A 13747-nucleotide genomic window follows, 5' to 3' on the forward strand; every position below is an offset into this window, starting at 1 on the left:
CGCGGCGCGGTGCTCCCAGCGGAAACCGTTTCCCAGCCGAGGGGTCCGTGCCGCGCGTGCGCTGGACTCCAGGCCCCACCTGCCCCTGTCTTTGACCCTGAGCCCGGGGACCCGCACCTCCATCCCTCGTGAGCAGGAACTTAGGGTCTCGCCGGTCTCCTCCGTCGATGTCATTCGTCCCCACCAGGTTCTTCGTTCTACTACCCTCCCCTGGGCCAAGCCACCGCGGTTGCCTGGACAACTGTACATCCTTTTAATTGGTTTCCCTTCTTTTCTTGCAAAACCCACAACTCTATTTAAGACCGGAGTCTGAGCCGGATCACTCTCCTTAAAACCGCAAATGCCCTTGCCATGACCTGGCTCCTGAGAGCCTCACCAGCTCCTCTCTTTACTGTCCCCTGGATCCAACCGCTTTTTCTGGTCAATGTCCCCCCACTGGTCAGGGTGGGCCGCTCTGATGCCCCAGCACCCAGCAGCAGCTGGCAGCCAACAGGGGGTCCCAGAAATCTGCACAGCTCTGTGGAGTCAGAGATATTTGTGTAGGTGACCCCAGCATGTTCTAAATACACCAGGAAGAAATTGATGCTGAAGTCACGGCCCACAGCCAGCTGACAATGCTGATTTCAGAGCTTCTCATGGGCTCATTTAATGTCCAGCTGTTTTCCCGCTGATGGAGCGTTTATGCCACATGTGTGTCCATGCTAGTGTGTGAGATCATGCTTGGGGAAGCGTGTGACATAAGCTGGCATCCACCCTCACCCGCCTGTTCTAGTGAGGGGCCTGTGGAGTGTCTGTCTTAGACTCTCAGCAGGAAGCTTAGAGAAGATGAGGAGATCTGGCCACACACTCGCTGAATTCTCACTAGCCACCGGCTTCAGTACCATCTGTGCAGGCACTGACATGATTGTCCTTCCAACAACCTCTGAGATAAATTCTTTTATTGTCCACATTTTACAGGTGAGGGAGCAAAGCACAGGGTGGGTGGTTAGTAGACTACGCAAAGCCAGCAGCTGGCAAGTCTCAGAGTCAGGAGTCACCCTCTTCACCTCCGCAACCCCCATCTTCTGAGAGCAGCAGTGTTCATCCCCCCAGGAGGCCAAGGAAGGGAAGGCCAGCATCCAGACACGTGGCAGGCTTCTGGGCCAGAGCTGGAGCTGAGGGCCCCAAGACCCTGAGCTGAGGCATGAGCTGCCTGGTCATACATCACAAGTAGGGACTTCCCAGCCTCATAAATTATAATACATAACTGTCATTGTACTGAACCTAGCCCTGAGAGATGAGAGGGAAGGGAAACCGAGGCTGGCCATAGCAAGTCCCACTCGACAGGCACAGGAATCTTGACCAAGCCAATAACTGGAATTGAGCATGTGCTCTGGCAGGTTTGTGGGCCTCCCACAGTGGACACAACACCATGCGGACCACTGGACAGATGTCAGCCAGCCACATGCGCGCCATGTGTGCACATCAAGGTGTGGTCATGTACATACCTGCTGGCCCTCTACCAGGCAACTCTGACCCTTAGGTTTGCCCGTCTTTCACCTTTCTGAGCCTACCTCATCTCTCTGCAGGTTCCCGAGGTTTCCCAGAGTTTTATTCCTGGCCCTGGGATTGAATTGCTTGTGGAGCAAGCACTTCTCTCGGCCTTGATGGCTCTGTCCCCAAAATGGGAATGACACTTCACCTGTCTGACTGCCTATTCAAAGTGAGGAGAGGCCTCGCTGCAGGCTCCACTGACCCACTGTCTCTGCCAGGCTCTCTCTTGTGGGAACCCACCAGAACCCTGAGCCCAGAGGAGGAGGGGAGGCAGAGCGCCCACCCGCCCACTGACCAATGTGTACACCTGTCCTCCGTCACCTGGGGACGTCATTGTCATCTTACCCTGAGAAATGGAGGCCCAGAGAGTTCAGCAAGTGGCTGTCAGAGTTGGGCTTGGAACCCGCCTCTACCTTCGAAGCCCTTGTCCTAGGCCCTTGGGCACCACCCCTACTTTGCTTCTTCTCTGCCTCAGAATCTGCTTACCCTTCAGGATGCTTCTTAGAGGGCTTCCAGGCCAGCCCCCACTCCACCATCCATGACACACTTTCCCCTCAGCACAGACCTGGCCACACAGAAGGTGCCTCCCAGCCTCCAGCTGCCTCAGTGAAGCGATCTCCGACCCCACCCTCAGGTTGAAGCCATCCCCTCCTGCTGGGCCCATCCTGGGGAATAGGGGCTGTCTCCATCATCACCCCTCAGCCTGCACAAAGCCAAGTTAAGGGAGCGGCAGGTCGTTGCGGTGAGCGGTGGGAGGATGGGCATTTCGTTGCAGTACTCCGCCTGCGTCCCAGGCTGCTCTCCCCTCCCCCTCCGTCACCGGTCTTCCTCTGACGGCTGCAGCCCCTGCTATAGGCAGGCTCTCTCTCTCTCTCTCTCTCTCTCTCTCTCTCTCTCTCTCTCTCGCTCTCTCTCGCTCTCTCTCGCTCTCTCTCTACCCCTCGCCGCGCCGCCTCCCTCCCTTCCTTCCTCCCTCCCCTCCCCAGCACTGCAGCATTCAGCCGACTGCTGCTCCCGCCGCCGCCCGCGCCTCTTCGGCCTCCGCAGCCCCTGCCGCCGCCAGCACCATGGCCAGCACCGTGTCCGGTAGGCGCCCGGCCCCGCGTCAGGTCTGAGCAGAGGCCATTGTCTGGCCTCGCCTGAGGCTGGGGCTGACCGAAGGCTCTGTTTTCCCATCTTCGATCCCGCGCACTGCAAGGGCTCAGGGCGCGACTGGGCCGAACCCGCAGGCGTCTGGGTTCAGAGCCGCGTGTTGGGGCGACCCGGTGCCCTAAGGCTTGGGATTGAGGCTCCGGCCTGGCGGGCGTGGGCCGCTGGGCAGGGCCCGCGACCTGGGGAGCGCCCGGGGTAGGGACGTTGGGCGCGGGGTCGCACTGCCCTTTGGGGCGACATCGTGTAGGGCCTGGAACGACTGCGGCAGGGTGGCTCCCAGGATAGGGGCGCGGCCGATTACCCTGGGTGGGAGCGCTCGCGTGTGCAGACGGGGTCCCCTGACGCGTCCGGCGACCACAGACCCTGGTTGGACCGCGCCTTTGCGGGGGGCAGGGAAGAGGGTGGGAACCTTTGTGGGAGCCCCAGCCCAGGACCGGCGGGGCGCCGGGCTCTCCCTGCGCCAATGGAGCGCCCGGGAGGGGGTGCTGCGATAGGACGGGGAGAGGGACCCGAGCTGGGACCGGGGAGAGCGGCGCTCGCACTTCGCCGCTGCCCCCTCCCCTCGCTGCTGCTAGCTCGGGGACCACCCTCTGCGACATGGTGCCACCCGTTCTAGTTAAAAAGAGCCACCGCCCTATGCGCAGCGGGGTTTGGATGGGGGAGGGGCTGCCGCCGTTTCCAAGCACGCCCAGGATGGGGTGGTCTGCGCCTCCTTTCCCAGCCGCCCGACACCCAAGTTGCGAATCCACCGCCTTCGAGGGCAACGATCCCCCACCTTCCTGGCCCAAGTCGGACGCGGAGCTGCGGCGGAGGGGCGGGCACGGGGCCGGGTGAGGTGGTGGACGCCGGGCAGATACTGGACGTGGGGGAACTGCCAGATGACCCCCAGAGCGAGGACGCGGGGTTCGCTCTCCCCCAGAACAGTCTGCTCTTTCCAGCCGCCCCAGGACCAGCTTCATCTTTGCGCTCGGCGCTGGGACGGCAGGGGCAGGCGGCCCCCCACTTCTACGCCGTCTCCCCCTCCGACCAGGAACTGCACTCCTGCCCACTCTTCCCTCGGTCCTGGGGGCAGGTGGTCGTGATCCGCTCTCCTTAGCTAACCTGATTCCAGAGCTCCGCCTACCCACGTGTGCCTCTCCTTGACCCCGCCCCTCAGGCCCTCCGGGTTCCAGGACCCCGGTGACTTCTGCATCCGTCTGGGAAGGGACAACCGTGCGTCACTGACTACACCCCTTCCCCACCCCTTCTGAGAGTCTAGTCCCTCTGGGCTTCATCTGGCCCCCTGCCCTCTCGCTGACATTCACAGAGATATTGGGACTAGCTTTGGGCAGAATGATACCCTCCTCCATCAAATGAGGGTGGTCAGAGTGCTGCCATGTCCCCCCTGAGGGGATCCTTGCTCACCACCTGTGCCTGAGCTGCGGGACAAGGGGCAGCCACTAGGGGAAGTCAGCCTTTTCTCTCACTCACCCTGTTAGTGAAAATCCTGGTCAATAGGCCTCATTCCTGCCACCCATCTGACAAGTAAGCAGGCTGAGATTAGGCGGTGAAGGGATGCAGCCAAAGCCTCACCTTCTATGGCATTCAGAGCTGGGCACAGACACCCTCTGACCTCAAAACCCCGACACCAGCCCTCTCTTCTTTGCCTGACTTTGGGGCACTGCTGATTCACGCTTGGTCCCATGATTTTTCTGGGTGTCCGAATTGCCATTGGTGTCAAAAAGGAAAACATAAATGCAGTTGATTAATCTTGTCCAGCATGCTCTCCGCCTGGAAGACAGGCTGCAGTGCCAGCTGGACAGCCTCCCCCTGGCCTACCCCACAGGGGCTGGGTCTTTCCGGTTCCGTCACAAGTGCCACCCCACAGAATGCTCACCACCAGCTTCTCCACCCATCAAAGTTTGATAACACAGTGGCCTGGCCCAGAAGTGGCCACCTGAGAGTGTGCGTAAGGGCGGCCAAACCAGTTTAAATGAACTCCAGCTGTGGCTTCTCTGTTTGGAACAGCCGCGGCCTTCGTGCTGTGGAGGGTGCCTGTCGTGCTCACTGGTAGGCTGTGTGTGGTCTTGGTGACCAGGGCGGAGAGTCAGCATCTGTTATGGTCCCATAGCCACTGCAGGACTGCCCGCAGCTTTCCCTTCCCGTGTAGACTGAAAACCTTCCCCACCGCCTTTGCCATGAGTGTCCCTGAGGGGCTGAGCTCTTGGACTTACTTGGGAAGCCGTGGCCAGCTCTTGGTGTCCTTGCCAGGTGCTCAGCTCTTCACACCCTTTCGTAGACTCGTTCATGCAGCACCTTATGCGGTTCCATCAGCCACGAGGACTTGCATCTGCTACCAAATGCTCAGTGCCTCAGTTTCCCCATTGGGATGGGGAAGGTAGTGACAGCACCTCCCCTAGGCTTGTGCTGAGGGCTGAGTGAGCTACTTCAGGAAAGGTGCCTGGCCTGATGCCTGGCAAAAGGTGAGTGCCAAGTCCGTGCCAAGCAGCGTGACTTCTGTAGCCGTATTCACCAGTTTCCTGCCAGCCATTTCCCCCATGCTGGGCTCCTGGCACTGTTGGAGGTGACTCCCACTTGTGAGAGAGGGGCAGCTTGAGTGGCAATGAGCTCCCTTTGTTGGGGAGCAGTTAGCGGCAGCCCCCAGAGCCCTCCTAGGGGTGAGTGGGCACCCGTGGGTCCCTTGCCCTCCCAGTTCTGGACAGAGCCCTGCCCCTATGAGGCTCCCACAGGAAAGTGCAGTAGAGGTCTGGGCTCATGACCCAACACGGCATGCTGTGTGACTCTGGGTGGCCACTCGCCCTCTCCGAGCCTCCTTTTCTCCTCTGTAGAAGTGAGGCTGATAAGGGTGTCTGCTGGGGCAGGCTGAGGCTGGTCCTGAGGGTCTGTTGGGAGGATGGGTGCCAGTGTATTAGTGTTATTACCATGCTGCTGTAGGCTGGCCTGGTGACTTCTTCTAACTCGTGTTCATCCAGGATCCAGGATCCAAAGGCCAATGTGCATTTTTGCATATTTAACATTTAATATAAGAGGGAGATGAAAACCGTCCGGGTCATGGCAGAGACCTGTTTCTAATGACCCCCTGAAGCCAGTGATGCAGAAGGAAGGGTCCTGAGGGGGTAGAAAAGGCAGGCCATGCCTCGAGGCCCTGGGGGCCTTCCAGCTTGAGCTATGTCTGTGGAGAGGTGGCCTGGATGGGCCTGGGTCTCGACCTCTTCTCTCTGCAATGACATATGACCTTTAAGCGCCTCCAGCTCTAAAAAGATGGGCACAGCCTGCCTTGCCTGCAGCTGAGCCCGGCCCTGTTCTCCAGCACACATGCGGGTTTCCCCGTGCTCCTTTTCTCCACATTTGCCAATTCCCATCTGCCAGCCAGTCCCCTCTGACCTGCAGCCAGACCACAGAGCAGGCCTCACTCTCAAGCCTCCTCCCACCTGGCTTCATGAGGACGGGTTTTCTGGGAAGGAAGCTGCTCACAGGCCATCACCTGGGAGAAACCAACCTGGGGAAGCTCTGTGGCCCTCAGACACTGAGCAGTGTCCCTGTTTGCAGCTGCAGGACACAGTCCCTCACTTCCCAGGTAGACACATCCCCTGGGCACAGCGTGACCTCCGTCTCCAGCCCCGTTTGTGTACCCTCTCTCCTGACAGTGCAGTGCTAAAGTGACAGTTCCCTGGAGGGGAGCCCTCCTGGCATCTGTCCGTAAACTTGTTCTTTGTCTGTAATGAATCACAGCTCCTTTTCCCCGGGAACATTTCAGAGAGGAGCTCGAGCAGCTGTGAGGCCCCAGGGTCCTGGCCTGTAGGTGAAGCCGTTCAGAGGTTTGACATGTGATAAGGAAGGACAACCTGAAAGGTCAGGATTGAGGGCTGGTGTCTGTTCCCAGGGTGGGAGATGCTGGCAGGGTTAGATGGGGTCCCCTCTTCCCTGGCATTTCCCAGGACCCAGGTATGCCCCCTGATCCAGACCCCCTCTTGCTCCCCTCCCCACCTTCCCTTCTGAGCACAGGGCTGGCTACCTCTGCAGTCTCTCCACACATCCAAGTGTCTCCTGGTCTTCTGCCCCTGGTGAGCTGGTTCTGCCTGGCCTTATACCCTCTAACTCCCATCACATGCCCTGTCATGTACACCTTTGCCTCCTTTTTGAAGTTAATTTCTAATAACATAAGTAATACATAAATAGATTCTGCTTGTAAAAAAATAAAACTGACAAGGCAGACCAGAATTCCCTTTGAGGCATGCCCCCACCTGGCCCTCCCTTCGCTCCCTTCCACCCTCTTAAAACAAATGACTAGGATGTGTTTTTGCCCTGCTCCTGCCCCACCCCCACAAGCTCCCCAAAGGCTCTCCCTGAAGCTTGCCCAGGATACCTTTGTGTTCTCTTTTCAGCCTCTCGGGCTCTCTCCCAAAGAGTCTGGGCCATCAGGATGTTTACATCAAATGACCTCATTCTCTGTGCTGGTCACAGGAGGACCCTGCTCCCTGGGAGTGTCCCCTCAGACCAGGGCCTGATCGTTTCTCTCCTGTGTCCTGTTTCTACACAATGCTTTCCCCAATTGCATGTTCACTCATTTTAAAAACACTATCTTGTGTGAAATTTGATCAGAAGGTTTCTTGTCCCTCGATACACTTGTCCAAATTCTTGTCTGCCCTTTTGAAGAATGCTGTAGGTAACTGCATGCTTTTCCCTTCTTGGAAGCCAGATGCCCTCTCCCTGGAGTGTCTCTCTGGAGACTTATACCTGCTTGTCCAGCCAGGGAGGCCGCACATGATTCTCTGAGCCTCCTCGTCTTTGGACCTGCTGGAGTGGTGGAAAGAACACAGGCCACTTGGGATTGTGTTCGAGGAGTTTTGGACAAGTCACTACAGACACCTGGGCCCAGTAACTGAGTGAGGGTGACAGCATTGGGCATACAGGATTTCTGAGTACTGATGAGACACTGGTCTAATGTGTCCACTTTGGAGCCTGGCTTGCTGCGAATAGCTCAATTATTTCCATTCTGAGAGTGGGCATTTCCCCTCCCCCAGGCAGGGCCCAGGGTCTCGGCCTCCAGGCTCGACTCCTTTTCTGGTTGGGCAGTAGGCATACTGGCTGTAGGTACTTGCTGCTCGGCAAGGCTAGATGGCGGGCTGTGGTGCTGAATGGACAGCTCCCTTCCCTTCGGCCCTGGGTATGGGCAACAAGCGTGTGTCTGCCAAGGGCCCAGGGCCAGGGTTTCATGGGGTGACAGCACTACTATCACGATAATCGGAAGGGGAGGAGATAAGAGGGTCTGAGGGCTTTGCCCAAATGTACAGCCCAAGACAGTGCTGCCTGCGGAAGCTCCACGTCTGTGCCGGCCCAGTCATGTGGTCAGCCTCGTCTGCCCAAGGGGAAAAGTGTCTGTGAGAGGGCCAGGGTAGGAAGGGGTAGGCAGAAGTATGTGGGGAGAGGGGCAGGGTGTGTTGAAAGTCAGCAAGATGCACAGTGACAAAGACCAAACACAGAGAAAGATACAAGGAGAGTGACAGGCAGAACCAGAAAGACAAGGATGAGCACAGACCCAGAGCGAGGAAGAGACATACAGAAAGAACAAAAGACAGACGGGGAAGAGACAGAAAATGCCGCGAGAAAAGGAGGGCGGGAGAGACAGACAGACAGACAGACAGACAGGGGCAGAGAGGGCACTGCGGGTGGCCCACAGGGAGGCGTGCCCAGGGAAAGAATCAATGTCTGGGAGGGAGGAGAAAGAGAGAAGAGATGTGGGAGCAGGAGACGCATGGGAGAGTGATGGGGAGGGAGGTGGAGGTGGGGCAGGGGCCGGCCGGCTGGCTGCTCACACTGGCTTCTGCCCACAGCCTACAAGGAGAAGATGAAGGAGCTGTCTGTGCTGTCACTCATCTGCTCCTGCTTCTACTCGCAGCCGCACCCCAACACCATCTACCAGTATGGGGGTGAGTGTGTCTTGCCAGTGCCTTGCTCCCTCTCCTGTGGTCTCTCAACCCCCTGGCTTGGCTGACTGCTGGAGAGGGGGCATTTGGGAGGAGGGGCCAGTCTGGGGGCTCAGGCCTGGGGGGACCTCCATGAGCAGCCACACCCCCTCACTCAGCCCTTGGCTTGGATGTGTGCTGGGAACATGCCCCAGCCCACCCCCTCCTCGCTGGCCCTCCTGAAGCTCCCATCTGCTCTTGCCTCACAGACATGGAGGTGAAGCAGCTGGACAAAAGGGCCTCTGGCCAGAGCTTTGAGGTCATCCTCAAGTCCCCTTCCGACCTGTCACCGGAGAGCCCCGTGCTCTCCTCCCCACCCAAGAGGAAGGACACCTCCCTGGAGGAGTTGCAGAAGCGGCTGGAAGCAGCTGAGGAGCGGAGGAAGGTAAGGAGGGCCTGCCATCTGTCCTGATGAAGGTGGCCAGGAGGGCTTGCTGGCCGTGGACACGGACCCTAAGCTGCAGGGTGCTCCAAGCCTCTGCTTGGTGGTCGGCCTGGGATGGAGAGGGTCGCATGGCTCCCGGCACTTCCTCCTGAGAGATTAGAAAGAGGCAGGAAGGAGAAAGGATGCCCAACTGGCAGCCAGCTGGAGGGGCGGGGTGCCCTTGGCCATGGCCAGGAGGGCGTCAGTTGGTGGCCCTGGGACACGAGGCTGGGCAAGCATCCTTCTCCTGGGAAGGGAATGAGAGGGAAGGGCCTCTGTGTGCTGCGGCTGCAAACACGGACCTGCTGGGAGCTCAGAGAGCCCCCGGGACAAGTGGGGAGGGCTCCAGGGCCCTCTCTGCCCCCTCATCTCACACCAGTCCCTCCGAGACTGAAACACACAGAAAAGGAAGTGCTGTCAGTCTTGGGGTCCTGGGGCCCAAACTCACAGGACAGGGGCAGTGGCTCCATCCACCTTACAGCAGGTCCCAGTGAAACCTGGGGGCGTAGGCTTCACAAAGTTACTAGTAGGGACTGGCACATGGGGGCCCAGCGGCCTTCTGAAGGAGACTAATTACCCCTGGGAGCCTCAGGCTCTCCTTCCGGGGTTACCAGGCAGTCTCTCCTCCTGCAGCAGCCCCAGGCTGCTCACTCCAGCTCGGTGCCTTCCCCAGCAGTCCTGGGGGCTCGTCCACCGCCCCCAGCACTTAGAAAGCTCAGCACCTGGCGCGCACTAGGAACCGCCTTGGTGTTCAGCGGGCAAACGTTTGAAGAAGAGACGGAAGGCTCAGTGACAGCCCCCAAGTTTAGACTCCTCTGCTCCAACATTCTCCTAGAGCGCCGCGCGCGCAGGTCCACCTAGCAGCCGCGGGGACGGGCTTTCTTGACCTGGGCGCCCTCAGCCTAGCGGGGCGGGGGCAGCTCTGCGGCCATGGACAGACCGACAGGGTAGGGGCTGAGGAGTCTCCCAGCACCTGGTGCTCACACTCGGGAAGGCCAGGCAAACCGGGACTAGAGAGGAGGTCACCTTCGCCAACGCAGGACAGTGTAGGCTCGAGCTTCTCGAGGACATGTGTCCAGAGGGCCGCAGAGCAGGGCGATGGGCGCTGGGCCCGCCCGAATGGCAGCGCAGGGGGCTCCGGACTGGGGGCCCGAGGCCCGGCTGGGACGCGAGGAGACAGACTGGGTACGCGGGGGGGTGGGGCTGGGGGCGCGGCGGGGTGGGGTTTAGCCCGAGATGGGGGTCCGGGCTGGGGGCGCGGGGCTGGGGACCGGGTACCCCGGGCCGCCGCTCACGCGCGCCCACCCGCCGCCCGCGCAGACGCAGGAGGCGCAGGTGCTGAAGCAGCTGGCGGAACGGCGCGAGCACGAGCGCGAGGTGCTGCATAAGGCGCTGGAGGAGAACAACAACTTCAGCCGCCTGGCGGAGGAGAAGCTCAACTACAAGATGGAGCTCAGCAAGGAGATCCGCGAGGCGCACCTGGCGGCTCTGCGCGAGCGGCTGCGCGAGAAGGTGCGCGCTGGGGCTGGGAGGGGGCGGGGCGGGGGGGGGGGCGGGGCGGGGCGGGGGCGGGGCGGGGGCGGGGCTGGGAGGGCCGGGGCTCCAGGCGCGGCGCTGGGTGGGGGCAGCAGGAGGGTCTCAGCGGACTTCTTACTGGTCACCTCCAGCGGTGCACGAACGAACGCCTGTTATTCGGGCCTGCTGGGACACAGTCGATACCGCAGTAACGCAGGACAGTCGTTACTTTGGCCGTGCTCGGAAGGAAGCGCCTCCCGGTGTGCGCTAGGAGACGGGGAGGAGCTGCTTTGGGTTGGGGCCCAGGGAAGTCGCCCAGGAACCCCTTCCTTTGGCTGGTGCCTGCCCACTGCACCACCAGCGCTCCCGCAGCCGGGCTCTCCGGTAACTCCTGCTTGGGGCCAGTCCGGTGTGAGGCAGGGCCCTGCCGCTGCGAGTGGGGATAGCGCAGGACCCCACCCGCCAACCCAGCCCCGCCTCGTCCCCGCAGGAACTGCACGCGGCCGAAGTGCGCAGGAACAAGGAGCAGCGAGAGGAGATGTCGGGCTAAGGGGCTTTGGGCACCGCGGCGCCTGGATCCCGAGCCGAGACAAGAACACATGCGGGTTTTGGTTTTGTTTTGTTCAACTCTGTCTAGATGCGACTTTTGTTCCCTCTCCTCCTGCAGTCCCAGCTTCATGCTTCTCTTTCCTCACCCTGAGCTGTCCAGCCCTTGTGGCAGCCGCTGACCACAGGCTCTCCCTGGAGGAGCCGCCAGGGCCTATGTAGCACACGGTCCCTCAGTTTAGGTACCAGGCAGGGTAGTGACTGGGTCCCCTCTTGGTGGCCATCTTAGATGTGATGGTGACCTCAGTAAATCCAGAGGTGGTGGCAGGAACACACAGGACCTTATGCTGGGTCGTCCTGTAAGCACCTTATCACTTAGGTTCATCCACTGAGCCAGCCCCCACTCCCCAACCAAGAAGCAAAGGCAACACCACGTGCATGTCTTTCTGTCGGAGAGGAGCTCAACACAGGGAGAGGAAAAGTTAAAGGGAGACGGACCTCTGGGCAGTGTGGGGCCAGACCTCCCTGTCACGGTGACCAGCCCTGGGAGCCGTGTGCAGTGGAACTGGTGGGTGGAGACGGCAGCACCGTTTAGCGTGATCGCCCAGGGGTCCTGAGACCACCTGTATGGACCACCTGCAGTCATTACCTGTGGCTGGCATGGGGGTGGTGTGGGATGTGGCTTGGCTTGAATGTTCAGGGGAGTGGGCACTCTCCACCGGGGACCCAAGAGCAGGCTGCTGTGCCTAGACGGTTGTGGGGAACATGGCACTCCCTACTGGCCCCTCCTTCCAGAAGTGCCCTCCTTCCAAGAGCCTCTGGCTGAACACCTGTGTGGGGAAAGCCCAGCTCCTGCCATCTGTCCTCTCCTTCCACTTTGCAGACCTGTCCTTAGAGCCCTTTGGAGTCTTGGCCCCTTCCCGTGCCCTGTGCCCTCCCACGATGCTCTGGCCACTGGGCTTTCAGGCTCACCTCTGGCCACCTATGAGTGACAGTCACAGGTGGCCCTCAGGGAGCCCCTAGCAGACAACAGGGGGCAGGGGCAGGATTCCCAAGCCACCTCCCCATGCTGGTGTTCCATCCTTGGTGTTCCTGGCTCATGGCCCCCTCTGGCCAGCCTGTAGTTTGGAGGCCTGACTCTAGGCTTTCCCTGCCAACCCCCTCCTGGACTGGGCTCCTTCCCCTCCCTCAGCCCCGGGGACCGCCACATCCCCCAGTGCCGGCCTTTGAGGACTGCCACCTGCCTGGCCATGAGGGCTGTCCATTTTTTTGTGCCACTGCAGCATCCTCCCCTTCTCCATAGCAGTCCTACCCCACAGCTGGGTCCTGGGGGCAGGTGCCCTGCAACCATCCTCTTGGTGGAAAGTGTGCAGGCACAGACTACAGGTTCTTGCAGGACCCAGGACCAGCACCTCAGAAACCAGGTGGCTACAGCCCTCAAAGCCCCAGCTTACATCCTACAGAAACCTATGGGGGCCAAGCCAGGGAGCAAGGGGTGGTCCCCTGTAGTGGGCTTAGGGGGAAGTAGGGACCCACCAGATAGCCTCCCTCCAGAGGGAACAATGAGCCAGGAGTGGAACCCAGCAGTGCCCACATGGGGCTTTTGTGGGACTCAGAAAGGGAAGCGGAAAGGGACTGAGGGCTGTATTTGTTTTAGCCGTGGCAGCTCTCTCATAGTGAAAGCCTAGTGTAATATGCACCCATCTCATCACGTAGTGAAAGTGAACTTAAAATTAAATGAACGATTAAAGAAAAAAAACCCTGTGTGTTTAAGCAACAGTTGCGCCATCCCAGTGAACGTCCTGCATCCTTGGGGGATGGGTTGGGAGGCCGCTGCCTGGGAGTGAGTGGTGAGTGTGGCTGCAGCTCTGAACTGAGCCCAGCTGTCAAGCTCTTCTTACCGTGATTATGACTAGTTCTAGTGACAACAGCGATTTGAAGGAATCAATGTATAAAGGACACACAAGCCCACTTTCCCCTTCGGAGCTCCAGGAGACAGCAGGCGTGGGAGGGAGAAGTCAGGGCCCTGTGGCGGGGCTGGCCTGGGGCTGTCCCTACTCTCCCCAGGGCCCAGCCTACCTGCTGGCCCAGGTTGGTGCTACGGACCCAAGGTCAGGGTCTGAGGTCTGAAGCTTGCCCTTCTCACTGCAACCTCAGGGCTGTGGGTCTTGCTAGGATGTGGGGGGATCCTAGACTCCCAGGTGCATGCCCCACGGCTCTGTGTCCCTGCCCCCCATGACAGGCAGTCCAGCAAAGTGGGTGGAATGGTAGCATGGACAGGTGCCTGTCCCCATACAGGTACGTCCTCCAGCCATCTGCACATCTCCTTGTCAGGCAGTGTCAGGTGGAAAAAAGTCATACAAATCATGGCTGTTTCTCTGTTTGCTAAAGAAAAATAATTTTGCTATCGAGCAGTTATATTCGTTTTCTAGGGCTGCTGTAACAAGTACGTGAAACGGGGGGGCTTAAGACAACTGAAACTTACTTTCCCACAATTCTGGAGGGCAGAAGTCCAAGGTCAAGGTGTTACAGGGCTGTGCTCCAAAATCAGCAGGGGAGGATCCCCCTTGCCTCTCCTAGCTTCTCTGTTGGGAAGACCATCTTTCAACCC

The 13747-nt window shown here is 59.7% G+C and overlaps 1 protein-coding gene across 1 annotated transcript; it reads left to right on the plus strand.

The window, feature by feature from the left end:
• The first annotated feature begins 2298 nt into the window (after nt 1-2298).
• On the plus strand, nt 2299-12913 carry STMN3 (stathmin 3). The gene is made up of 5 exons (XM_019753382.2): nt 2299-2619; nt 8520-8615; nt 8861-9036; nt 10396-10587; nt 11081-12913. Exons 1-5 carry the CDS (start codon nt 2601-2603, stop codon nt 11138-11140), a joined length of 543 nt encoding a protein of 180 aa, XP_019608941.1. The 5' UTR covers nt 2299-2600; the 3' UTR covers nt 11141-12913.
• The last annotated feature ends 834 nt before the right edge of the window (nt 12914-13747 follow it).

This window comes from Rhinolophus sinicus, linkage group LG13 (genome assembly GCF_036562045.2).
Source record: "Rhinolophus sinicus isolate RSC01 linkage group LG13, ASM3656204v1, whole genome shotgun sequence".
In the NCBI taxonomy this organism is placed as follows: domain Eukaryota; kingdom Metazoa; phylum Chordata; class Mammalia; order Chiroptera; family Rhinolophidae; genus Rhinolophus; species Rhinolophus sinicus.